Source organism: Myotis myotis, unplaced genomic scaffold (genome assembly GCF_014108235.1).
Source record: "Myotis myotis isolate mMyoMyo1 unplaced genomic scaffold, mMyoMyo1.p scaffold_m19_p_32, whole genome shotgun sequence".
Taxonomy (NCBI): Eukaryota; Metazoa; Chordata; class Mammalia; order Chiroptera; family Vespertilionidae; genus Myotis; species Myotis myotis.
The window spans coordinates 1141244-1167089 of record NW_023416338.1 but is presented as its reverse complement, the minus strand read 5'-3'; the positions used below and the strand labels follow the sequence as shown (position 1 = coordinate 1167089).

The window sequence follows — 25846 nt, the reverse complement described above, 5'->3', positions numbered from 1 at the left end:
GATGGAGGTGAGAGAGCTGGGAAAGGAGTTTGCAGAGTAATCAGAGATAAGTGTAGACCTGGAGATAAATCAACAACCACTGCCCAGGGCTAACCCTGAGACCAGCCTGAGTTGTCTGGAGAAGACCCTGCATCATTATTCTCATGACTTAGCTTCAGTTTCATGATTTCTGACCCAAGTTATTGAACCACATTCCTGAGAGTTCCTCACCTCCTCCAATACATCCACCATGACAATGGCCAAGCATAGCCTTCAGTTTCTAAAGAGAGAGGAATAACAGTTGAAGCCCAGGGATGGGTGAATGATGGCATCGCTGGCAGACACTCACAAGACTAAGCAATGGGTTAGTTTGTGGGGAAAATAGGTGAGCCATTGAAGAACTCACTTCTGTCTCCTCTACTCTCCTTTTCACTCACTGAAAGATTAGGTGTCCCAGCTAATTGGTCTTCTTTCTGCTCCTCCAATACTCCCAGTTCACGCTCCTCTCAGGGTCTTTGCACTATGCCTGCAATGCTTCCCCCTCAGAAATACATGGTTCCTTCTCATGATTCAGGCCTCAGCTTAAATGTCACCTCTTCAGATAAGCTCTTTCTGACCTCTCACATTTAAGCAGCCCCAGTCAATGACTATTTTTTGTAGTTATCACCACCTGAAGTTCTCTTAATGACATGTTTCTATGTGTACTGTGTAATTTCCTCATTTGAGTGTAAGCACCATGAGGTCAGGGACTATGTGACTGCAACACAGTAGGTGCTCAATAGATATTTATGGAATGAATGAATAAACAGATGATTTGATAAGATAGGTTATTTGAAATGTCTGTGGGAATTCCAGGTGGAATAGCTCAGGGCTGGTGAATGAGTGAGAATATGCACTTATAGGCAAGAGAATAGGGGCATGGAAGTGAGAGGTGTAGAACAAAGAGTTGGGGGCAGTGAATAGGGAAGTTAGAGGGCCAGAGCTAGGGATTGTCTGGGCAATGTTTTGAGAAAGAGCCCTGAAGAGAGTAATTTTGGGGAGGGGGACTTGAATGGGGGTGTGGATGAAGGAGAGACCTTATAAGATTGCATGCCATGGAGTCGTAGGAACTTTTCTGCTGCCTGGGGTTGACCTGTAGGTAAGCAGGAAGAGCAGCTAGGACATGCTTGTGGGTGGTGTTGAGTGCTGAATGCTGGGCACTGTCTTGCTCTAGGGTCTTATAAGGGCAAAGCCTTGGGACGCCAGCTCTGGGCTTGCAGTGGAAGTCATGAGGGAGACCTGACTGGTGTCTGGTTTGGCCCAGGTACGCACCTGTGGGCATCCTGTTCCTGATTGCTGGGAAGATCCTAGAGATGGAAGACATGGCCGTTCTGGGGGGTCAGCTGGGCATGTACACCCTGACTGTAATTGTGGGCTTGTTTCTCCATGCCGGTGGTGTCCTGCCTCTCATCTACTTCCTCATCACCCATCGGAACCCCTTCCCCTTCATCGGGGGCATGCTGCAGGCCCTTATCACTGCCATGGGCACGTCTTCCAGGTATGACCTTGTCTGCCAACACTGGTACACTTCCTAGGTTTATTTGTCTACCATGGGCTCTTCTGGGGTACCTGCCCTCCCCCTGCTGCAGAACATCTTTTGAGTTGTTCAGTAATGTCAGGGGGTTCCTGAAGGTGGCTTATCTGGGCACTGTTTTTGTTCTGGGCTGTCTCTCCTGACCCTTTTTCTCCTTTCCTGTGTCTCTATTTTATGTGGAGAAGAACCAGCTGCCACTTAAACAAATATTTTTATTGATTTCAGAGAAGAAAGGAGAGGGAGAGAGAGATAGAAACATCAACGATGAGAAGAGAATCATTGATTGGCTCCCTCCTGCACGCCCCCTACTGGGGATTGAGCCTGCAACCCCAGCATGTGCCCTTGACTGGAATAGAACCCGGGACCCTTCAGTTTGCAGGCCGATGCTCTATCCACTGAACCAAACCAGCTAGGGCCAGCTGCCACTTTTGGGGTTAGGATGAGGGCTCCACCATACCCCATGTTCCCAGTCATTTTCTAGCTCAGAGAGTCTCACTCTCTTTGAGATGGTGCCTGAAAGCTCTCTTGACTTCCTTCTCCTTTTTGGGGGGTTTCAGGTGGTTAATAAAGAGCTACCCTTTCCCTCATTCAAATTCAAAATAATTTTAGATGTATCACAAACACCAACCAGGTGGAAGAAAAGTATCTTTTTTTTTTTTTATTGCCCATAATGCTGATCAGTGAATGTGCCTTTTGATCTGTGGCCAAGTAGGACTGATGCCACTGTACCCCAGAATTGAACTCACCTGGGCCAGAGATAGGGCTTGTCTGGGCAATGTCTAGGGAAAGAGTTCTGAAGAGAGTTTATTTTTTGGGGGGGACTTGAGTGGGGCTGGACACCCAGAGGCCCTCTACGTGTTCAGGTTTTTCCCTGCATGACCTAAAGCTGACCAGACGGAGCACATGTTTTGTGGGCAGGCTGATTCCCTAATGAGATGCCCACTCTTTGGACAAAACTCACCAATCACTCTTCCTCCTCTAGGGAGTGGTAGGGAGAGAGACTGAGAGGATTAGTGTAGCTGAGGTCGCTCCCTGACCAAACACGGGGAGTGAGGAACGGTGGTCCTCTATAATACCCCTGTCTTAGTCCTGAGAGGAGAACAGCCAGAATACCTTTAGTCCTCCCTTTCTGGGGGTGGATGGATAGAGTGAATTAGTGGCATGAACCAGTGTAGTAATTATCCTTAAGCTATTGGCTTTAACTGGGACAAGGAACCTTTAGCCTGGAGGACACCATTGCTGTGAGCTCCCTGTGTTGTGAGGAGTCCCTCTTCCACATGCAGTTATCAGCCTCTGAAATGTTAGACCCCTGCCATCTGCCCCTGGCTCTGGCTTCCACCTGGCCTTCCAGTGTTCTCAAGGGGAACCCTCCTTTGACCTATTGCTGCTCCAGCCCCGCACCGCCATCCCCTCCTCTCAGCCCCTGGGGCTCTCTCTCCCAGCTCTGCGACACTGCCCATTACCTTCCGCTGCCTGGAGGAGGGCCTGGGTGTGGACCGCCGCATCACCAGGTTCGTGCTGCCTGTGGGGGCCACTGTCAACATGGACGGCACTGCCCTCTACGAGGCCCTGGCAGCCATCTTCATTGCCCAAGTCAACAACTACGAGCTCAACCTGGGTCAGATCACAACTATCAGGTGAGATAGTCTTTGTGGGACCTGCCAGCAGTTGAGACCTAAGAAGTCATTAGTGTGGCTAGGGGAGGAGGCAGCTCAAGGTCAAGGGAGGCTTTGGATGCTAGCAGGGAGATGTGGGTAGAGGCCAGTCACCCATGCCAGATGAGGTTCAAGGCAAGTCTGCAATCTGAGACTGTCAGGAGCTGGCCGGGTGTTCCAATCAGATCTCCTCTCACATGCTATTGTGGGAGACCCTTTGTCTCCAGTATTTTTCAAATGGCCTGAGGTTCTTGTTATAAATATGGATTCCTGGGCCGCATCACCCAGAAGTTCTGACTTAATCATTATAAAAATAGTGCAAATGCTATCACCTCCTTCAGGTCTATGCTCCAATGTCACCTCTTCAGGGAAGCATTCCCTGAATACCCTATTTAAAATTGCATGTCTGGGCTTTCTTAGGCTGAACCCGTTCTCCATGGTACAATCTGTTTTAGTAAATATTTTACTGACTCATTTGCTTATTGCCCGCGTCCCCTACTGGATGGTAGCCCTGTTTGGGCAAGCCTTTTCTTCTATGGGAATTTCTACTAGTTATATAATACATGGTAGATGGCCAATAAATACGGGTTGAACTAGTTAATTTATTGAAGGCTCTGTAAATTCTTAAAATGCCTTTGTAAAATGCCTTTGTGCCCATTTGCTTGATTCCCACCATACCCCATGAGGTGAGTCAAATAATTGTTTTGGAGAGGAAGAAATGAAAATTGAGGCAGGTTAAGTTACTTGCCCAAGGTCACCTAGTGGGAAGAGGTGGAGAGTCTGGTAAGTGCAGAGCATGGGGGGGGGAGGAAGCTGTGTTAGGAAGCAGAGGCATGTATATGTGGGCAGTAGTTTCAGATTCTCTTGCCCATGGGAAGGGGTTGAGTCACCAGACCTGCCTTCTTCTGTCCCCCACTCAGCAACCCCATGCTGCCTTCATGTGCACAGGAAGTACCTGGAGCTCATGGGGCTGGGGTTCTCCATTTCCTGTGGTTCCGGTAACAGGTCTCATAAGTATTTACTATTAGGGAGTAGCCTCTTGTCCAATCAGTCAGCAAATGTTTATTGTAGTAGTACTGACTTGGTTCCAGGAGCTGGGAATATGGCTGTGAGCATCACACTCATGGTTCTGCACTGCGTCTTTTGAAATCAGATGGCACAGCTGACTCAGGGTCCTGGGAAGGTGCCATTGAGGATTTTCATCATGGCTTGGGCTGCTGGTAGTAAGGACTCTGCATGAACTCCCAGCAAAGGCTGGCTAGAATGTGCTGGATACAGCTCTGCAAGGCTCTTCTCTTATTCAGGGATTTTTTTGGAGGACGACGACACTCAGTGTGACTCCTGTGCTGATAGAGGCCTAAGGCCAGTTTCTTGACTGGTTGGGAGATCCTACTTTGCACCTGATCTGAGCTTAACCCAAAGAAGTTTGAGTTGGCTTCTTGGATCAAGCTGGAATTAGCTCATCCCATTGAGAGTGTGCTATGTGCCTCTCCAGGGCACCCACATGCCAGGGCTGGTGTTTAGGGGAGATAGTCTCTCTTATTTAGAATAATGGTAATAATAGCCCTTCCTGAAGCCCCATTCATGAAACACTGTGCTCTTCTACCCTCACAATAACCTATAAGGTAGGTATACATCTCCCATTCTACAGATGAGGAAATAGAGGCTCTGAGTTTATGTACAAGGTCATATGGCTAATGAATGGAGTCTACTGGGCCCCAAAGTCCATTCTTTGTCCACGAACCCAAGTGCTCAGTCACTGTTCTGATAGAGACATCATGCTGGCTAAGTGTCCTAAGTGGCCCCATGGTCACAATTATAAAATTTTGTAAGGGTCTTCTAAGGCCACCAGATAGAGGGGTGTAACTTCAGGGCACTAAAGCCTTTCCTGGCAAGCTCAGTGGTTTTAGAATTCTTCTTAGCACCCCATACCAGGCAATCAGAGTTGATGTAGGAGCTAAAATCTAGCTTACCCGTGATCTAGTCAGACTTGTACCTGATGTTGGGCCACTATCTCTTTTATTTTCCATGGGTTCTACCTTTTAGTTTTTCAAAACCATGTGTAATTATTTTTTACTTGCTCAGCATCATAGACAATTTCTTCTTTTGGTTCTAAACTTTGCCCCTCTTCCAGAGTTCCATTCCTGGCAGCTGTACCAACCTACCTATTTCCAATATATGTGCATACAGGGAACTCAATCACCTGGTCTATGGCTGCTGCCTGGGGTGATTCTTCTGCCCTCTTCCAGCCCACAAGGCAGTTCAGTTAAACACCTACTCTTGCACCTACAATATGAGTTGTCTAAATGTTCAAAAGTCCATCTTAGATGGACTTCCAAAGAGATCCCAGCAAAGGATGAGAAGACCCATCTGCACTGGCACTCCATGAGTCACACTGGATTTGCCTTTTATTTGGGGGGACTTTAATTTAAGATGCCCTGGGGAACTCACTTCTTTCCTTCTGCATACTCTTTCTCACTATCTTTCTCATCTCTCCCTTTTCGTCTCCTGCTTCCCTGTGTTCTCTCTCCATTTGCAGTATCACTGCCACAGCGGCTAGCGTTGGGGCTGCTGGCATTCCCCAGGCAGGTCTGGTCACCATGGTCATTGTGCTCACATCAGTCGGCCTGCCCACTGAAGACATCACGCTGATCATAGCTGTGGACTGGTTCCTGTGAGTGTCCTTCAGACCCTGCTGCTATCTCTCCTCAAACCCCTGCTTTCCATTCAGGATCCCCCAACCTATGAGTCCTCATTCTAGCAAGGACACAGAGTTCTAGAATTTTAGAGTGAAAGGGGTCCTTGGGAATACTCCTAACCATGGCCTGTGGATCCCAAAGTCCATAGAATTAACCTTGGGAAGTAGGGCAAAAAGGAGATAAGTGATGGAGGTTTTACCCATCAACCAGAAAGGCCCCCTTTTTATCTGTTTTATGTAGAAGTCACAAAAGGTGATCTGTGGGACAGAGCTGGAATGCAAATATATTTTTAAAAGTCTCAACTTTAAAAATAGGAGGGTTACATAAAATAAGTCTGGACTTCCTCATTCTGTATGCTGTTCAGCTCATAACTCCTTATTTTCTATATTGAATATTTACATCCTTAAAAAATTTGTGTTGCTGAGATCAAATGTGAGCATATCAGAGCTGACCTTAATTGCTCATTCCCCTCCATTCTCTTTCTGTTAGGAGGGGAACTGAGGACAGAGAGAGGAGGAGACCTGCTTGGTCTGGAATTGGATTGGAATGTGAACCCCCCAACTCTCAGACTTAGGGAACCCCCTCTGCCATATCATCTCCCCTCCGGTGCTCTTCCGGCCTTGGTTAATGGAAGTTAATGGTTAACGTTCTCTCCTCTCCCTTCCCCAGAGATCGACTTCGCACAATGACCAATGTGCTGGGGGATGCCATTGGAGCAGCCGTCATTGAGCACTTGTCTCAGCGGGAGCTAGATCTGCAGGAAGCTGAGCTCACCCTCCCCAGCCTGGGGAAGCCCTACAAGTCACTCATGGCACAAGAGAAGGGGGCATCTAGGGGACGGGGTGGCAATGAGAGTGCCATGTGAGGGATGTCTTGGGAAAAACCCACTGCCTGAATGACCCACACCCTGAACACATATTCTGTCCGACGTGTTTGAGGGAAACTAAGATAAAGGAGCAGGAATGAAAGGATGTCCACAGTCTTCATTTCTCTCTGAGCCTATACTGAGAACTCGAGGGAGGTTGGGCAAGGGTGGAAATCGGAAATGTTTTTCCTGGGGTTGTGGGTATAGGAAGCTTCAGGTTCAACAAGGTGAGGGGTCATCTCGTGCTCCTTATTTCCTTAAGGAGCAGTGTAATTGAAGGAGGTAAAGGGAAACCACTATTTCTTATAATAAAACAATATCCATGGCCTCTGTGTTGGGAGGTTCTCAAGACCACTTTCAGGTTCCATGATTGGTAAAGAGGACTTACAAAACTCAGCAAAGCTGTGATGCTCACATTTCTGGTTTATTGCAGTGAAAGGACACAGATTAAAATCAGCAAAGGCAAGTAGCTCATGGGACAAGGTCCAGGGAACATCAGATGTGAGCTTCCAGTTGTCCCTTCTTAGTGGAATTGCGTGGCTGGCACTTTTTCTGCCACCATCAGTGCATGACAACACATAAAGTATTGCCAGCTAGGGACTCTCACCTGACCCTTAGTGTCCAGGGTTTTTATTGGGAGTTTTGTGTGCAGGTATGGAGTGCCTGCTGATCTTAGTTACTCATTCTTCAGTTCCCCCAGAGGTCAAACTAATACAGCATTGCCCAGTGAACAAAAATAGGCATTTGCTGTAAATTACACTGTCAGCATAGACTACCTGGTATAGCGCAAGACTCCAGGCATACAAAGACACTTAAAAAAATGAAAAAGTTTTTTTTACCCTAGTCAGTTTGGCTCAGTGGAGAGAGCATCAGCCTGCTGACTGAAGGGTCCTGGGTTCGATTCTGGTCAAGGGCACGTACCTTGGTTGCAGGCTCCTCCTCAGCCCAGACCCTGGTTGGGACATGTGCAGGAGGCAACCAATCCATGAGTTTCTCTCACATCAATATTTCTCTGTCTTTCCCTCTCTCTTCCACTTGTTCTAAAAATCAATGGAAAAATATCCTCATGTAAGGATTAAGATAAATAAATAAATTAATTAATTAATACATTTTCCTATGATTTAAAAATAATGTAATTGTTAAAAAAATGTTTTTACTGATTTCAGCGAGGATAGGAGAGGGAGAGGCAGAGGGAGAGGGAAAGGGAGAAGAGGAGAGAAAGAGAGAGAGAGAGAGAGAGAGAGAGAGAGAGAGAGAGAGAAACATCAATGATGAGAGAGAATCATGGATCAGCTGTTTCTGCATGCCCTCTACTGGGGATCGAGCAATCCAGACATGTGCCCTGACAAGGAATCAAAACCATGACTTTCTGGTTCTTAGGTCAATGCTCAACCACTGAGCCACACCAGCCAGGCCAAAGACACTTTTATCAGGCAAGATATCCCAAGGGCTCAAAGGTCACCTCCCAGGAACCAATAAAGATCCAATCTTTTCTTTGGGATGTGCAGGCTTTGAGCACCCCTAGCCATCTGACTTAACCTTTTATTTCATACACTCCACAGTTGAAAATAGAGGAAGCAGCTTCCAATGGGATGAGTAGCCCCAACTCTTGATTCTTGAGAGCAATTGGCCTAGGCACCCCACCCCCATGCTAACCTCAGGGGGCTCTGTGTCTCCTAACTACACAAGGGTAGATGTTGGCCTTTTAGCATTATTTTCCTGCAGGTGGGACATTAAATGGGACTTTATTAAAGGTTTGGAGAAAACACCTGTGAAGTAAACAAAGAGTAAAATGATTCTACCTCTCAGGTAACTCAACTCCATGGCCCTTTTGTCCAGGAAACATGACATTATTTTTTTTTTCTAAGTTAAATTAAGCTTCACTTGAGCATCTGTCCTTTCCAAGGGATATTCAAGCACAGGTATGTTTTGGAATGCCCCCATCCCAACTTTTGGAATCCTGAGAGAACCACTGGACATAAATAATTGAGAGAACTTGGAAGAGAATTCTAGAATTCTTTGATCTATTTGTAGTTACCATGGAGACATTTATGGTCAGAGACAAGAAATAATTCATGCAAAGGCAAGAGCCTCTTCTGCTTATTGTTGACAAAAGTCCCCAATCTGAGGTGTGGAAAAGAGAGGTGAACAGTTTGGTGAACAGTTAGGTGAACAGTTTGCAACTAGGGGAAATGCAGCCTCTGGTGGAAATGGAAAGTGTGTCTGCTGAGGCAAAGGGAGTCTGCCTTTTACAGAGAAAGTTCCTGCCCTGGTTTCTGATTGGTCCATTTTTAGGTGAATGAGGAATCAAGTGGGCACAGTTTGATTGGTCCAAAGAGCACTATCCTGATTGGTCAGCATCATGTGTTCTGATTGATCATCATGGAGCTGCTCTGATTGGTCAGTGTAGATGCACATGAAGATGTTACTGTGTAGTTGCAAGATCAGGCAGATTTCAGCCCACGGATTGGAAGATGATACCAGGAACTCCCTTATAAGGGTAAACTAAGATGGCAGGAACACAGTGCAGAAGGCTGGCAGCTCAGCCTGAGGCTTTTCCCTGAAATGCACAGTGCAGGGAAGGCCTCTGACAGCAATAGGTGCTAGACTCTGGTTATGAATTTGTGCCCAGTTAACCACAAGGAGACCTTCTTGCCAGATATAGTCCTTCTGGAGGTTTACAGTGTAAAACGTCCTACTCCACATTTGACCCTGGGGAACTTTGCCCGGGATCCCAGACTCAAACCAGAAATTCAGCCTCTGGCCTCACACCACCCCATGGTCAGTGGTCTGTGCTTCCAGTGTGCTCCTTGTAGGAGCAGGGTATATGACTTTGCCAGGGCTGCATGACAAAGTCCCACAGACTGGAAGGCTTAAATAACAGACATTAATTTTCTTATACTTTTGGAGGCTGGCAGTCTGAGATCAAGTTGTCAGCAGGACTGGTGTCTGTTGAGGCTTCTCTCCGTAGCTGGTAGATGGCTCTCTTCTCTTTGCATGTTCATATGATCAATATATTTTTACATATTGATTTCATATTCTGCAACTTGACTGAATGTCACATAACCTCAGGAATCATCCCTGTAAATGAGTTTGCAGGGCTTCCAAATTAGGTACACATCGCATCACTTCTGAGGATACATTTTAAAAGCTTGAGATATTTTTATGAGCGCTCTATTTTGTCTTATTGGTTAGTTGACATCAATTCCAATTTAACTCTAATAACATTGACAAATTCTTATCAAAAGCAATGTCAGAGGAAAAAGGTTTATCATTGCCTCCTTTAATCTTTCAAGGAAAATAATCTTAAAAGTTGACAAATTTTAAAAAAATGTCATCTTATATCTCACATTTGGAAATCTAGACGGTAGGCTACAAAGAGACGTATAGGCACATGATACGTGTATTGAAATGAGGCTGTCTTAATGAGTTACCTGGGAACCAAGGGAACCTAGACATCACATCTGCAGGTTAATGCAGCTGCCTTAGGAGTGATTCTGGCTCAGCAGGCAGCGCCCTGGAAACAAGCCAAGCTCTGTCTCCACCTCCATAATCCTGAACCCCTGTGACCAAAGCAGGGCACAGAGTCTCCATAGGAGATACAGTAGGAGACTTAATATTTTTTAAAAATCCAAACCATTACTTAAGATAACTGAGAAAGCACCAGGCTTTATTTATGTAAAGTTAAAATGACTAGTTGTAAAGTGAAAAAGAGAATCCAAGATATGACCTGAAGAAAAAATGGTGAGAGAACAAAGAAGACCCAAGGAAAGTTTTGCTTTAAAACATATAAACTTAAGAAAATGGCCTGGCCCTGGCCGACTTGGCTCAGTGGATAGAGCGTCAGCCTGTGGACTGAGGGGTACCGGGTTTGATTCTGGCCAATGGCACATGCCTGGGTTGCGGGCTTGATCCCCAGTAGGGGACGTACAGGAGGCAGCCGATCAATGATTCTCTCTCATCATTGATGTTTCTATCTCTCTCTCCTTCTCCCTTCCTCTCTGAAATTAATAAAGAAATATATTTAAAAAAAGAAAAAGAAAAAGAAAAAGAAAAAGAAAATGGCCTGGCCTGTGTGCTCAGTGGATGAGTGTTGAGCCAGGAACCAAGAAGTAGCTGGATCGATTCCCGGTCAGGGCACAATGCCTGGATTTTGGGCTTAATCCTCAGTAAGGGCTGTGCAGGAGGCAGCTGATGGATGTTTCTTTCTCATCCATGTTTTATTTCTCTATCCCTTTCCCTTCCTCTTTCTCTAAAAAATCAATTAAACATATTAAAAAAAGAAAAGAAAATGAAAAATATGGGATAAAAGAAGCCAGCATTTCTGGTCCTCAGTATTATGTGCTCAGTTACTCACTGGGGGTCCTGTAACTGCTTTATTCCTGACAGTTACCACCCTGATAAGGAGTTCCCCCAGGGCCCTCTTCATGTCCCTGTTCCGAAGACTGTAGATGAAGGGGTTCAGCATGGGGGTGACCATGGTGTACATCACTGAGGCCACCAAACTTGTCCTAGAGGATGAAGTGGCTGCAGCACTGAGGTAGACCCCCAGACCTGTGCCATAGAACAAGGAGACCACTGACAGGTGAGACCCACAGGTGGAGAAAGCTTTGTACTTGCCACCAGCGGAGGAAATCCTCAGGATGGAGGACAAAATCTGAGCATAAGAAAAGAGGATTCCAGAGAGAGGGAAAACAGCTAGGGCAATAGTCACAAAATATACCACCATGTTATTGACGAGGGTGTCAGAACAGGTGAGTTTCAGGACTTCAGGGAGATCACAAAAAACGTGTGGGATTTCAATGTTTGTGCAGAAGGACAGTCTCAAGACGGTCAAGGTTTCAAGCAGGGAGCCCATGACACTGATGCACCAGGACCCCAGAGCCAGCAGTCCACAGAACCGAGGGCTCATGATGACGGCGTAGTGCAGGGGGTGACAGATGGCCACAAAGCGGTCATAGGCCATGATGGTGAGGAGTAAATTGTCCAAGCACCCAAACACAATGAAAAAAAATATCTGGGTGATGCAGCCTTCATAGGTGATGGCTCTGCTCTGTGTCTGGATGTTCACCAGCATCTTTGGGATGGTGGTGGAGGTGAAACAGATGTCTATCAAGGACAGGTTGGAGAGGAAGAAGTACATGGGTGTGTGGAGGTGGGAGTCGGAGCTGATGGCCAGAATGATGAGCAGGTTCCCGGTAAATGTGACCAAGTACGTGGACAGAAACAGCCCAAAGAGGAGAGGCTGCAGGTCCGGCTTCTCTGAGAATCCCAGGAGGAGAAAATTTCTGACTCTTGTTTGGTTTCCTCTTTCCATGGAGCTGCTGGGTTTGCCCAGAAGGAGGAAAACAAACAAACAAACAACAACACAAATTTCACTTCAAATAAGAAATCCTTGGAATGATAGAAATATCCTTAATCCAAACCCAGGAAAATCATAGTCATTCATCTTAGGTAATGAATGGTTGGCCTTCTTTGCTGGCAAATTGTGGTTACTGTAGTTACCTGGGAAAATGTCTGCCTCTAGGTCCAGTGGTTCTCAAGTTGTGGTCCCTGACCAGCATCACTTGGTAAGCTGTTAGGGATGCACATTCTGGGGCTCACCTGGCCTATTGAATCAGATGCTTGGGTGTGGAGCCAGTGTCCGTGCTTTAACATGCCCTCTCAGGAACTCTGATGCTCGAAGTCGAGGACTACTTCTTGAGCAGTGGTTGCCTGCATCCCTAAGCAGTCATCCCATTCCCAGCATCTCTGGCACTTTTTGCTCAGTACTTGTAGGATAGGGGGTTTTCCTAACTCTAGGCAGACCTTCTAGTAACTAAGAGGTTCCTTTATTGTGCCGTGGTTTCTGTATATTAGATTGTCTGGACCTTGGGTTCTCCTGCTAACAAAAATAATAACCCATGTTATTATTAATCATAGTCTACATTTCATGTATATTACTAGTGTTCCTAGATAAAATAAAAAACGGAATTTCTAAATATAATCTCCTAATGCTTCTAAACATTCAGTTTGTTTTTCACATGAGTTCATCTTTTCTTTTTAGCTTTATTGAGGTATAAGATTTACAAAACTTTGCACCTATTTAATGTATATATCTTGTTAAGTTTAAACATATGCATACAACCATGATACCAACACCACAATCAAGGTAATAAACATAACCATCACCTTAAGAAATGTTCCTGTATTCTGTGTGTGTGTGTGTGTGTGTGTGTGTGTGTGTGTGTGTGTGTTTGTGGTAACCTATGATCGATCCTCTTGACACTTTAAAATACACAATACTGCACTATAGCAGATCTCTAGAACTTACTCATCTTGCATAACAGAAGTTTTTTTTACCATGGGCTGGAGATAACGAATTGGCAGCTGAAAACCTTTTTTAGCTGTGTATAATTTTAGTAAGGCAGTTAACACAGAACAAATATGTAAACCAGTAGCCACTTATTTTTATATTTATTTATATTTATTTTTAAATAATCACTCGAGGATATTTTTTTGTTGTTGATTTGAGAGAGAGAGAGAGATATTGAAGTGAGAGAGAAACATCAATCAGTTGCCTCCCAGACACACCCCGACCAGGGATCAAACTGCAACCTACGTATGTGCCCTGATGGAGAATTGAACCGACAACCTTTTGCTGTATGGGTCAAAGATCCAGCCAACTGAGCCATCTGGCCAGGGCACCAGTAGCCATTTTAAAGTGGAATTCAGTGACATATAGTATTTTCAGAATGTTTTGCAACCATTGTTTCCATCTAGTTCCAAAACATTGCATCATTGTGGGCACTCACTGTACTATCTTTGTAAGTTTTCTATAAATCTAAAATTAGTCAAAAATAAAAAATAACAAAAAGTGGGTGCAAGGGAAAACCCCCCAGCAGTGTTTACATGTCTAGGAAAATCTCTTAGAAAATAGATTACAATTATTTCACATATTAACAAAAATTTAAATGTCTTGGAACAGGGACTGGAAACTTGCAAATACACAAAAATGAGAGTGATAAATTTACTAAATTAGCTAAAGTTTCTTGAGGCTTTCCATGTGTTGAGCACTTGTGCTATATTTTATATGCCTTGGCTTATTTTATCATCATCACTCTTTTTTACCACTATTTTTTGATTTAACAATGAATATTTGCTTACAATAATACAATGGTGACAATTAAAATGTATAGGTGTTCACTAGGTTATAGACACAAAAATCTTCCCAGTTTTTATCTTTTTAAATTTAATTCTCATATTATCATTATGAAGAGGATACTATCAGTAGTCTCATCTTACAAATGTGGAAACTAAGACACAGAAACATTAATTAACTTGAGATCATAAGAGGTATGAATAAACTTACCAGAATAAGTCCTCACTAGGCAGAATTCCAGGGAATGTTTCTTGTTTGAATGAAGGAGTGAGTAAATGACTGAATACAATTTTATAGATAGAAGAATATGGGTGAATCTTTGATAGAGGAACTTGTAGTGGCTCCTGAATAAATGGCTAAGATGGCTGGGTATGAAACTCTTGACAGATGTTGGGGGCAGAGAGAAAGTCAATTTCCATTAGGAAGGTCAGAGACCCTTAGAATTGGGTCCCAGAAGAGAGAGAGAAAAGGAAGCTGAGAGAAAGAGAAATTGAGAGAGACACAGGAATTGTATTGTGTAGAATGTTTTAAGTAAATGGATTCTCACTATTGTGCCTCGAGTGATTATTTAAAAATAAATATAAATAAATATAAAAATAAGTGGCTACTGGTTTACATATTTGTTTTATGTTAACTAAAATTATACACAGCTAAAAGAGGTTTTCAGCTGCCAATTCATTATTTCCAGCCCATTGGTATAAAACTTCTCTTACGCAAGATGAATAAGTTCTAGAGATCTGCTATAGCGCAGTATTGTGCACTTCAGAGTGTCAAGAGGGTAGAACCCCATCTGTACCATCAAAGTTCATCCTTTGAGAGCTCTGCCTGCCTCCATACCTGTTTCCCACAGCAGGTATCTGATGGTATTGCCGAACCACTAGTTTCCTTGGTCCTTCCTTCCCTGGGTGATGGATATTTAACCCAGCTCCAAGGAAGGGCAGGGAGGGGGCATCAAGCATCTGTGCTCTGAAAAGCAGAGTTGGACTCCCTCCTTCCTGGAATAGTTGATCTGTAGGTGAGAGACGTAAGGGACATATGTACTGTTTCTGGGGCTTTAGAGACTGAATTCTCACAAATCTTCATTAAATTAATTGTTCCTTGGTTGCTCTATTCTCTGAACAATTTGGTTCCCAGGAGTGAAGGAACAAAAACAAAACAGAACTTTTCCTTCTTCTAGTTTTGTACCCTTGGGGTCGATTTAGGTGCCAGCTACATTTATCCCATCTCTTTGTTGCTGGAGTGGGTTTGCCTCAGGCTGGCCTGTGGTGTGTGGGTCCTTGACTTCCTGTAGGAAAGATTTCACAACAGGAGTCCAGGCGGACTTGAGAGTATGTTCATTAACACTGGGGACAGTGAAACAAAGGAAGAAACAAGGGTAGAAGAAACAACAGGGGAGAGCCTGGTGCATGATTTTTTTTCTTTTTTTTTGGGGGGGATCATCTTAGGCTGTTTTATTTTTGTTAATTTATTTTTTAAATTAAATTTTATTGGAGTGGCATTAGTCAACATGAACATATAGGTTTCATGTGTGGATTACTAAGTTACAAAATCTGTATATAGCACCATGCACCCACCACCCAAAGTCAAATCTCCTGTCACCTCATATTAGGACCCCTTTCTTCCCCTACCCCCTCCCTCTGGCAACCACCACACTGTTGTTTGTGTTCATAAGTTTCAGTTTTATATTTCACATATGAGTGAAATCATATAGCTCTGAGCTTTTTATGTCTGACTTATTCACCTAGCATAATGCTCTCAAGGTCCATCCATGTTGTTGTAAATGATGCTGTTTCATCCTTTCTTATGGCCGTGTAGTACTCCATTGTGTACATGTACCACATCTTCTTTATCCAGTCCTCTACCATAGGGCACTTTGGCTGTTTCCAAGTCTTGGCCACCGTGAATAATACTGCAATGAACACAAGGGTGCATATATCTTTGCAAATAAATGATTTCGAGTTTTTTGGGTGTATACCCAGAAGTGGGGTTGTTGGGTCACATGGTAGCTCTATTTTTAGAGCTTTCCATAGTGGTTGTACTAGTTCACATTCCCACCAGCTGTGGATGAGGGTTCCCTTTTCCCCACAATCTCTCCAACACTTGTCATTGCTTGTCTTGTTGATAATGGCCACTCCAACTGGTGTAAGGTGGTGTCTCATTGTAGTTTTAATTTGCATTTCCTTGATTACCAGTGAGGTTGAATATCTTTTCATATATCTAATGGCTGTTTGTATGTCTTCTTGGGAGAGGTGGATTTTCAGGTTCTCTGCCCACTTTTTGATTGGACTGTTTATTTGTTTGGTGTTGAGTTTAATGAGTTCTTTATATATTTTGGAAATTAAACCTTTGTCAGAGCTACTGTTTGCAAATATCATCTCCCATCTGTTTGGCTGCCTGTTTGTTTTGTTGTCCATTTCTTTTGCTGTGCAGAAGCTCTTCCGTTTGATATAGTCCCATTCATTTATTTTTGCTTCTACCTCCCTTGCCTTTGGGGTCAAGTCCATAAAATGTTCTCTACCACCAGGTCCATAAGTTTGGTGCCTATATATTTTTTATGTTACTTATAGTTTCGGGTCTTATGTTTAAGTCTTTGATCCATTTTGAATTAATTTTTGTACATGGGGACAGACTGCAACCCAGTTTCATTTGTTTGCATGTGGCTTGCCAGTTTTCCCAGCACCACTTATTGAAGAGACTATCTTTACTTCAATATGCATTTCTGGCTCCTTTGTCAAAAATTATCTGTCCATATATGTGTGGTTTTACAGCTGGGCTCTCTATTTTGTTCCATTGATCTGTGTATCTGTTTCTCTGCCAATACCATGCTCTTTTGAGTATTGTAGCTCTGTAGTATATTTTGAAATCAGGTAGTGTGATACCTCCAGCCTTATTATTATTATTTTTTTTTCAGGATTGCTTTGGCTATTCTGGGTCTTTTGTGTTTCCATACAAATCTAATGATTTCTCATTCTATTTCTTTAAAAAATGACATTGGGATTTTGATGGGGATTGCATTAAATCTGTATATTGCTTTGGGTAAAATGGCCATTTTAACTATGTTGATTCTTCCAATCCGTGAATACTTTTCCATTTCTTTGTGTCTTTCTCAATCTCTTTTAATAATTTTTTATAATTTTCAGTATGTAGGTCTTTCACATTCTTTGTTAAGTTTATTCCTAGGTATTTTATTCTTTTGGTTGCTATTGCAAAATGAATTGTTTTCTCTATTTCTTTTTTTGAAGTTTTGTTGCTAGTGTACAGGAAGGCAATGGATTTTTGCACATTGATTTTGTATCCTGCAACTTGACTGTATTTGTTTATTGTTTCCAGTAGTTTTTTTTAGTAGAGTCTTTAGGGTTTTCTATATACAGCATCATTTCATCCGCAAAAAGTGACAGTTTGACTTCTTCCTTCTCTATTTGGATGCCTTTTATTTCTTTCTCTTGCCTTATTGTTCTGGCTAGAACTTCCAGTACTATGTTGAATAAGTGGTGAGAGTGGACATCCTTGTTTTTTTTCCTGATCTTAGGGGAAAAGCTTTCAGTTTTTCACCACTGAGTATGATATTGGCTGAGAGCTTATCATATATGGCCTTTATTATATTGAGGTACTTTCCTTCTATTCCTATTTTATTGAGCATTTTAATCATAAATTGATGTTGTATCTTATCAAATGCTTTTTAATGCATCTATTGACAAGATCATATGATTTTTATCCTTTCTTTTGTTAACGTGGTGTATTACATTGATTGATTTGAGAATGTTGAACCATCCTTGTACCCCTGGAATGAATCCCATTTGATCGTGATGTATTATTTTTTGGATGTACTGTTGTATTCGATTAGCTAGTATTTTGTTTAGGACTTTTGTGTCTATATTCATCAGGGATATTGGTTTGTAGTTTTCTTGTGTTATCTTTGCCAGTTTTTGGTATCAGGGTTATATTGGCTTCATAAAATATGTTAGAAAGTATTGCCTCTTCTTCAATTTTTTGGAAAAGTTTGAAAAGAATAGGTTTTAATTCTTCCTTGAACATTTGGTAGAATTCACTGGTGAAGCCATCTGGTCCTGGACTTTTGGTTTTTTTGGGAGGTTTTTGATGGTTGTTTCAATTTCCTCACTGCTGATCGGTCTATTTAGATTTTCCAGTTCTTCATGATTTAGTCTAGGTAGGTTATATGTTTCTAGGAATTTATCAATTTCTTCTAGGTTATTGAATTTGGTGGCATAAAGGCTTTCATAATGTTCTAGTATGATCCTTTGTATATCTGTGATGTCTGTGGTAATTTCTCCTCTCTCATTTTTGATTTTGTTTATATGGGTCTTTCCCCTTTTTTCCTTAGTGAGCCTAGCCAAGTGTTTGTCAATTTTATTAATCTTTTCAAAGAACCAGCTCTTTGTTTTATTGATCTTTTTAAATTAAATCTTTATTGTTCAGATTATTACATTTGTTCCTCTTTTTCCCCCCCATAACTCCCCTCCTCCCAGTTCCCGTCCCACCCTCCGCCCTCACTCCCCACCCACTGTCCTCATCCATAGGTGCACGATTTTTGTCCAGTCTCTTCCCGCATCTCCTTCACCCCTTTCCCCCCCAAGAATAGTCAGTCCATTCCCTTTCTATGTCCCTGATTCTATTATAATCACCAGTTCATTCTGTTCATCAGATTATTTATTCACTTGATTCTTAGATTCACTTGTTGATAGATGCATATTTGTTGTTCATAATTTGTACCTTTACCTTTTTCTTCCTCTTCCTCTTCTTAAAGGATACCTTTCAGCATTTCATATAATCCTGGTTTGGTGGTGATGAACTCCTTTAGCTTTTCCTTATCTGTGAAGCTCTTTATCTGACCTTCAATTCTGAATGATAGCTTTGCTGGATAAAGTAATCTTGGTTGTAGGTTCTTGGTATTCATCACTTTGAATATTTCTTGCCACTCCCTTCTGGCCTGCAAAGTTTCTGTTGAGAAATCAGCTGACAGTCGTATGGGTATTCCCTTGTAGGTAACGGAGTTTCTTTCTCTTGCTGCTTTTAAGATTCTCTCTTTGTCTTTTGCTCTTGGCATTTTAATGATGATGTGTCTTGGTGTGGTCCTCTTTGGATTCCTTTTGTTTGGGGTTCTCTGCGCTTCTTGGACCTGTAAGTCTATTTCTTTCACCAGGTGGGGGAAGTTTTCTGTCATTATTTCTTCAAATAGGTTTTCAATATCTTGGTCTCTCTCATCTTCTGGCACCCCTATAATTCTGATGTTGGTACGCTTGAAGCTGTCCCAGAGGCTCCTTACACTATCCTCGCATTTTTGGATTCTTTTTTCATTCCGCCCCTCCAGTTGGGTGTTTTTTGCTTCCTCGCATTTCAAATCATTGACTTGATTCTTGCGCTCCTCTGGTCTGCTGTCGGGAGTCTGTATAATATTCGTTATTTCAATCCGTGTATGCTTAATTTCTAGTTGGTTCCACACTATAACATCGAGTGTCTCATTAGTTTTCTTGTAGATCTCATTAAGTTTATCGGCGGCTTCTAAACAGTTCTTGAGAGACCTTAAAAGTGTGGTTCTGAACTCTATATCTTCCATTGACAATTTTGTCCTGTTTCTTTGTCTCCACATTTTGTTATGCTTCCTTGGTGCACCCCCTAGTGGTCTTTGTGCGCAGTCTTGTAGTTAAGCCTTGATTGTTGTAGCTAATACCAGGGAGGGTTTGACCTCCAGGCCAAGTGGCTGTGAGAATCAGCTGTGTCTGCAGTGAGAGAACTTCTGTCCTCTAGGGAGGTGCTAATCTGGCGTTTGCCTGAGGCTATCAGGCAAATGGCTCTGTGCAGGGCTTGGGCGGGGTGGGTGGGTCACACGGGATCAACAGGGTGGGCCGGAGAGAGCAGTTATGGTGGCTCTCAGTCCTGTCCCCAGGGGCTCTGCCTCTCTGAGTCCCAGCAACCACTGCAAACCTCAGAGAGAAAGCTGCACTCGCTCTGACCGAAGCCAGACAGTCCCGCTTCTCCCGTTTGAGTCAGGGTCCCTAAAGACTCGCCCGGATCTGGAGCTCAGAGTCTGCGACTCCCTCCCGATTGAAAACGCCAACCGCACCCTCAGCCACCAGCCCGCTCTGCATGCACTCTGCACCTCAGTATTTGACTTCAGCACTGCGCCTCCTCTGAGTGTCGGTATGCGTTTCTCCTTCCTCCTAGTTGTAGGACTTCCACTCAGCCAGCGTTCCTGTGGTTCTGGGTGATGTCCGTTCCGTCTTTTAGTTTCACTTTTGAAGTGGTTGTTCGAGGCAGCAAACTCTGGCGTTAACCTATGCCGCCATCTTGGTTCTCTCTGATTTTTTGTATAGTCTTTTTGTTCTCTATTTCATTTAATTCTGCTCTAATTTTTATTATTTCCTTTCTTCTGCTAATTTTGGGTTGCTTTTGTTCTTCTTTCTCTAGTCTTTTAAGGTGTGATATTAGGTTGTTTACTTGGACCTTCTCTTGTTTCTTGAGATAGGCCTGTAGTGATATATAAACTTTCCTCTTATTACAGTTTCTGCTGAATCCCAGAGGTTTTGATATGTAGTGTTATCATTCTCGTTTGTCTCTATATACCTTTTGATCCCATCTTTTATTTCTTCTTTGACCCAGTCATTTTTTAGTAGTATGCTGTTTAATCTCCATGTATTTGTAGTTTTTCTGGTGGGTTTTTTTTTTAACCTCCTTTTTGCAGTTGATTTCTAATTTCAAGGCATCGTGGTCATAAAATTTGCTTGGAATAATTTCAATCTTTTTGAATTAGTTGATGCTTGTTCTGTGACCCAACATATGGTCTATCCTTGAGAATGTTCCATGTGCGCTGGAGAAGAATGTATAGTCTGATTTTCTGGGATGAAATGTTCTGTAAATGTCAATTATATCTATTTGGTCTAGTGTTTCATTTAAGGCCTATATTTCTTTATTGATTTTTTTATTTGGTTGATCTGTCTAGAGCTGTCAATGAGTATTAAGGTCTACAACTATAATTGTGTTTTGATCTTTTTGTCCCTTTAGTTCTGTGAGTAGCTGTTTAATATGTTTTGGTGCTCCCTGGTTGGGTGCATAAATATTAAGAAGTGCTATGTTTTCTTTTTTTATATATATATATATTTTATTGATTTTTTTACAGAGAGGAAGGGAGAGAGATAGAGAGTTAGAAACATCGATGAGAGAGAAACATCGATCAGCTGCCTCCTGCACACCTCCCACTGGGGATGCGCCCGCAACCCAGGTACATGCCCTTGACCGGAATCGAACCTGGGACCTTTCAGTCCGCAGGCTGACGCTCTATCCACTGAGCCAAACCGGTTTTGGATTTTTTTTTTTTTTGCAATGTTTTCTTGATGTAGTGTTCCTTTTATCATTATAAAGTGTCCATCTTTGTCTCTTGTTATCTTGAGATTTATCTTATTAGATATAAGTATGGCTACACCTGCTTTTTTATGGATTTTATTTGCTTGGAGAATCATTTTCCACCCTTTTACTCTGAATCTACCTTTGTCTCTGCTGTTTAGATGAGTTTCTTGTAGGCAGCATATGGTTGGGTTTTGTTTTTTGATCCACTCTGCTACTCTGTGCCTCTTTACTGGTGAATTTAGACCACGTATATTTAGGGTAATTATTGATGTATGAGGATTTCCTAGAGCCATTTTATCTTTTGTTTTCTGGTAACTCTGTGCCTCCATTGGTTTTTTTTCCTTTATGCTTCTATCTGTTGTTTTTGTTTGGTGGTATTCCATACATGTTTCCTGTTTTTTTGTTTTGTTTTGATTTTTTAAGCTATATGTCTTGTTTGGGGGATTTTTGTGTGTGATTGCCATTAGTTTTATAAAAAGTGAAGTTGCATATATACCATAGTTTTTCCCCTTTTGAGTGCATCTGATCTTCATCTTCCTTTGCCTATTCAAACCTGTCCCTCTTCCCCTTGTATGTTTTTATTGTCACAAACTATCCCTGTTTATGCTGCCAGTTTTTTTGGCAATCCTACCGATAGTGTTATGACCTTATGTTCTTTGTTTCAGGTAGAATAACTTCCTTGAGTATTTTCTCTGATGGAGATTTTCTAGTTATAAAATACCTCAGCCTCTGTATGTCTGGGAATATTGTTATTTTTCCTTCATATTTAAAGGATAATATTGTTGGGTATAATATGCGTGGCTGGTAAGTTCTCTCTTTCAGACATTTGAATATTTGGTTCCACTCTCTTCTGGCTTGCAGAGTTTCTGCTGAGAAGTCAGGTGAAATTCTGATGAGTTTTCCTTCTTTTCTGTGGATGCTTTGAAGATTTTTTTCTTTGTCACTAATTTCTGACAGCTTCATTACCAAGTGCCTTGGAAAGGGCCTCATTGGGTTGAGGTAACTAGGTGTTCTGTTTGTTTCTTGGATTTGAGGATCTAGTTCTTTCCATAGATTTGGGAAGTTCACATCCACTACTTGTTTTAATAGATTCTCCATTCCATACTCTCTCTCTTCCTCCGCCGCTATGCTTATGATTCTGATGTTATTTATTTATTTTTTTGTGTGGAATCAGAGAGGTCTCGTAGGGCTATTTCATACTTCTTTATTCTCAGATCTCTCTCTTCTCCCCTCTGCATCATTTCTTGATTCCTACCTTCAATATCACAAATTCTTTCCTCTAGCTGGTTGGTTCTATTTCCTATGCTCATCAACTCACTCTTAATTTCTTTAATTGCCTGCTTCATTTCCAGAACTTCTGTGTATGTGTGTTTCCTCACGTCCCGCATGGTTCAGGGTTCAGGATCTGGAAGAGGAGCCACACACAAATGAAAGAGACAAGACAAGAGATAATTTGGAAATATTGGGGGGCCAGGTGGGCAAGTCCAAGTCAAGGGAAAGGACTTCCACCTGTGCCCAGGCCTCGCCAGCCTTTTATTCAACCTTGGTTACACCTGAAGTCCTTAGCCACTCAGGTAATTGCAGTAACAGACAGGCTATCTTAAAGGTCAGTATATATTAGAAGGATTTACTCTAAGGCTATTTGATCAGGAAATAGCTTGAGCTCCCATTGACAGGACTAGACAATCTGTGCAAAACTCACGCCCTTGCCGTGGGTTCAAGGGTCACCAGCATTCCGGGATCCTTGTTTGCACTTCTCTGCTAGTGAAGACAATGGGCGGCCTCCTGCAACTTCTGCTTGATTCTTTTTTAAAATTTCAATTTCTTTGGAGAAATACTCATTGTGTTCATTGATTTATTTTCTGAGTGAGCTGAATTGCCTGTCAGCATTTTCTCGCATCTCATTGAGTATTTCCAGAACTGCAATCTTGAAATCTCTGTCATTCAACTTGCATAATTCCATGTGTTCCAGTCTGTTTTCTGGGGGATTTTTCCTTTTCTTTCTGGTCATCATTGTTGTTGTGGTTGTTTATGGCATTCACTGTTTAACCTTTTCCCATTTATCTCTGAGGAGGTCTTCCTATTTTGTTCCAGTAGATGGCACTGAACTGCAAGATTTTTATCCTCTGTGGCCTCACAGTTTTGAGCCTCTGTTGCTTGGGGGTGAGGTTTGTTTTTCCCCTGAGAGCAATGGCTACCCCTGATCTCCGCAGGTCCAGCCCAAGCACCCCTCCTTGGGATTCAGTCACAGAGGGAAATTGTGTTTCTGCTGCCCTAGCTCTTGGCCCGCAGATAATACACTCCTGGAGCCAACTCCAAGGGCAACGGGAAGCGAGATTTGGGAGTCTAATCAGTGGCAGGGCTCTGCGATTTCCTGTCTTTGCCTGAAACCCCGCAGCCAGGCCCCGCCGTGCAGAGCAGCTCTGTAGGGCGGGTGTCTGCTGACTCGCAGCTCACGCATGCAACTCAGACCCCATTCACAACACGCCCTCAGCTTCAGACTCTCACTGCTAGTGTGCACGACTACTCAATGCCGCTACCAGTGGCAACTCCAACAGCTAGCTAGCCACTTGCCCGGTTAGCTCTCTGTTCGTTCCAACCAGCTGAGGGAGGTGCCCATAATTGCTGCTGCCAGTTTCCAGCTGCGCTGCAGACACGCTGCTGTGCTGTAGCCGTGTTTGGCTTCCCTCCCTTCTCGTCTCCCCGCTTATTCCAAGGAGCCCACCGTCGCTGTTCCGGTGTGCAGGTCTCTCAGGCGTGCATTTGTGTTGAGCAGGGACTTCTTTATTGAATTGCAGGTGGTTATTTTGTTGAGATGTTAGGGGGAGAGGAGAGATGCGCCCTTACACCGCCATTCCTCTGACGAGGCTGTTTTCTTGGCTCTAGAAATGTTATAGGAAAGAAGCGAGCCTAGTGGGGCTGCTTTAGCTCCCTGAGAGGTCAGAGATAAAGGGGGCCTTGGAGACAGGATCAGGCGTGGAGCTACCACTGCCCACTGCTCCCCTGGCTGCAGGTCGCGTGGGGACCCTTAGAAATAAGTTCATGCCCGGGAAGGGGCATGGGTGTGCTCTAGGGCAAGCTCGCATTGAGCTTTTGTCCTGAGGGCTTTTTATCCTTTCTTTTTTTTTTTTTTTTTCCCCTGCAGGCAAGAATCTCAGGGGAGAATTTCGTAGAATAGTCATCAGCTCTCCAGGTGCGTTTTTAATATGCTGATGCATCAAAATGAGTGTATAGGGGAGTTTTGGGTTGTTTATTCTTTGGTCTGATTTACTGTTTTACTTTTATCTTAGATCTGTCTGGCTTTAATCGGGTTTTTGCTTTTTGTTCCTCTGACTTCATTTGTCCTTGGGTTTAGCTGGCACAATGGCTTTAATTGGGTCTTTGGTCTCTGTTTTCCTAAGCCAGCAAAGCTATGTTATTTACAATAGCTAAGATTTGGAAACAGCCTAAGCTCCATCAGAAGATGAGTGGATAAAAAGCTGTGGGACATTTACACAATGGAACACTATGGAGCTGTAAAAAAGAGGGCTCTCTTACCCTTTGGGACAGCATGGATGGACCTGGAGACTATTATGCTAAGTGAAATAAGCCAATCTGAGAAAGACAAATATCACATGATCTTGTGGAATCTAGTGAACAAAATGAATTGACCAACAAAATAAGGCCTGAAGCATGAAGGCATGGAACAGACTGACATACCTCGATGTGGGGATGGGAGGACGAGAAGAGATAAACCAAAGAACTTACATACTTATATGCATAGCCCATGGACACAGGCAATAGAGTGATGAAGACCTCGGTAGGGGTGGGGGGTAGAGGCTGGGAGAAAGAAGGTAAAGGGGTTGGGGAAATGGGAGACATCTGTAATCTATTAACAATAAAAATATATATTAAAAATAAAAAATCAGAAAAAAAAGAATTTTAAATAAATAAATAAACATAAGGGTTTTTTTTTTTTTTTTTTTTTTTTTTTTTTTTTTAAAGTCTCTTCTTCAGCCAGTCTTCAGTTGCTAATTCATAGTGAATGCTCCCCAGTTTAGTTTTATTTCCAGTTTGGATCTGAGAGGAGGTGCACTAAAGATCCACCTACCCCACTGCCACGACCTTCGAGGCAGGGTTCAGGATCTGAAGGAGGGGCCAATGCACAAATGAAAATGCTATAGAAGAAATATGAATTTAGAAGGCACTGGGTTCCTTTTTCTCCACATCCTCTCCAACACTTGTGGTTTGTTGATTTGTTGATGATAGCCATTCTGACAGGTGTGAGATGATAACGCATTGTCGTTTTGATTTGCATCTCTCGTATAATTAGTGACTTTGAGCAGGTTTTCATATGTCTTTCGGCCTTCTGTATGTCCTCTTTCGAAAAGTGTCTATCTAGGTCCGTTGCCCATTTTTTTATTGGATTGTTTACCTTCCTTTTGTTAAGTTTCATGAGATCCCTGTAAATGCTGGAAATTAAACCCTTATCGGTGGTATCATTGGCAAATATGTTCTCCCATGCAGTGGGTCTTCTTGTTGTTTTGTTGATGGTTTCCTTTGCTGTGCAAAAGCTTTTTATTTTGATGTAGT

At 42.8% G+C, this 25846-nt stretch overlaps 2 protein-coding genes across 9 annotated transcripts in view; one reads left to right on the top strand and one right to left on the bottom strand.

Moving 5' to 3' along the window:
- SLC1A6 (solute carrier family 1 member 6) overlaps positions 1-24701 on the top strand; it is a 36377-nt gene extending 11676 nt beyond the window's left edge. For 2 of the 8 annotated variants that reach the window (XM_036302624.1, XM_036302623.1), the window contains exons 7-10: positions 1283-1516; positions 2995-3189; positions 5747-5881; positions 6576-7125. In XM_036302624.1, the coding sequence (XP_036158517.1) occupies positions 1283-1516; positions 2995-3189; positions 5747-5881; positions 6576-6771 (760 nt within the window). In that variant the 3' untranslated portion in view covers positions 6772-7125. Of the gene's footprint in view, positions 1-1282; positions 1517-2972; positions 3190-5746; positions 5882-6575; positions 7126-24419; positions 24468-24675 lie in introns of those variants that run through there. The other 6 variants (XR_004966669.1, XM_036302628.1, XM_036302629.1 and 3 more) reach the window with 6 other exon arrangements.
- LOC118652542 (olfactory receptor 7C2) lies at positions 11117-12088 on the bottom strand. The gene has a single exon (XM_036302440.1). The coding sequence runs from the start codon at positions 12086-12088 to the stop codon at positions 11117-11119; it is 972 nt and encodes a 323-aa protein (XP_036158333.1).
- Positions 24702-25846: the final 1145 nt, after the last annotated feature.

Coding starts and splice junctions, on each gene's coding strand:
- LOC118652542 (XM_036302440.1), bottom strand. CDS start 12,088: ATGGAAAGAGGAAACCAAACAAGAGTCAGAAATTTTCTCCTCCTGGGA.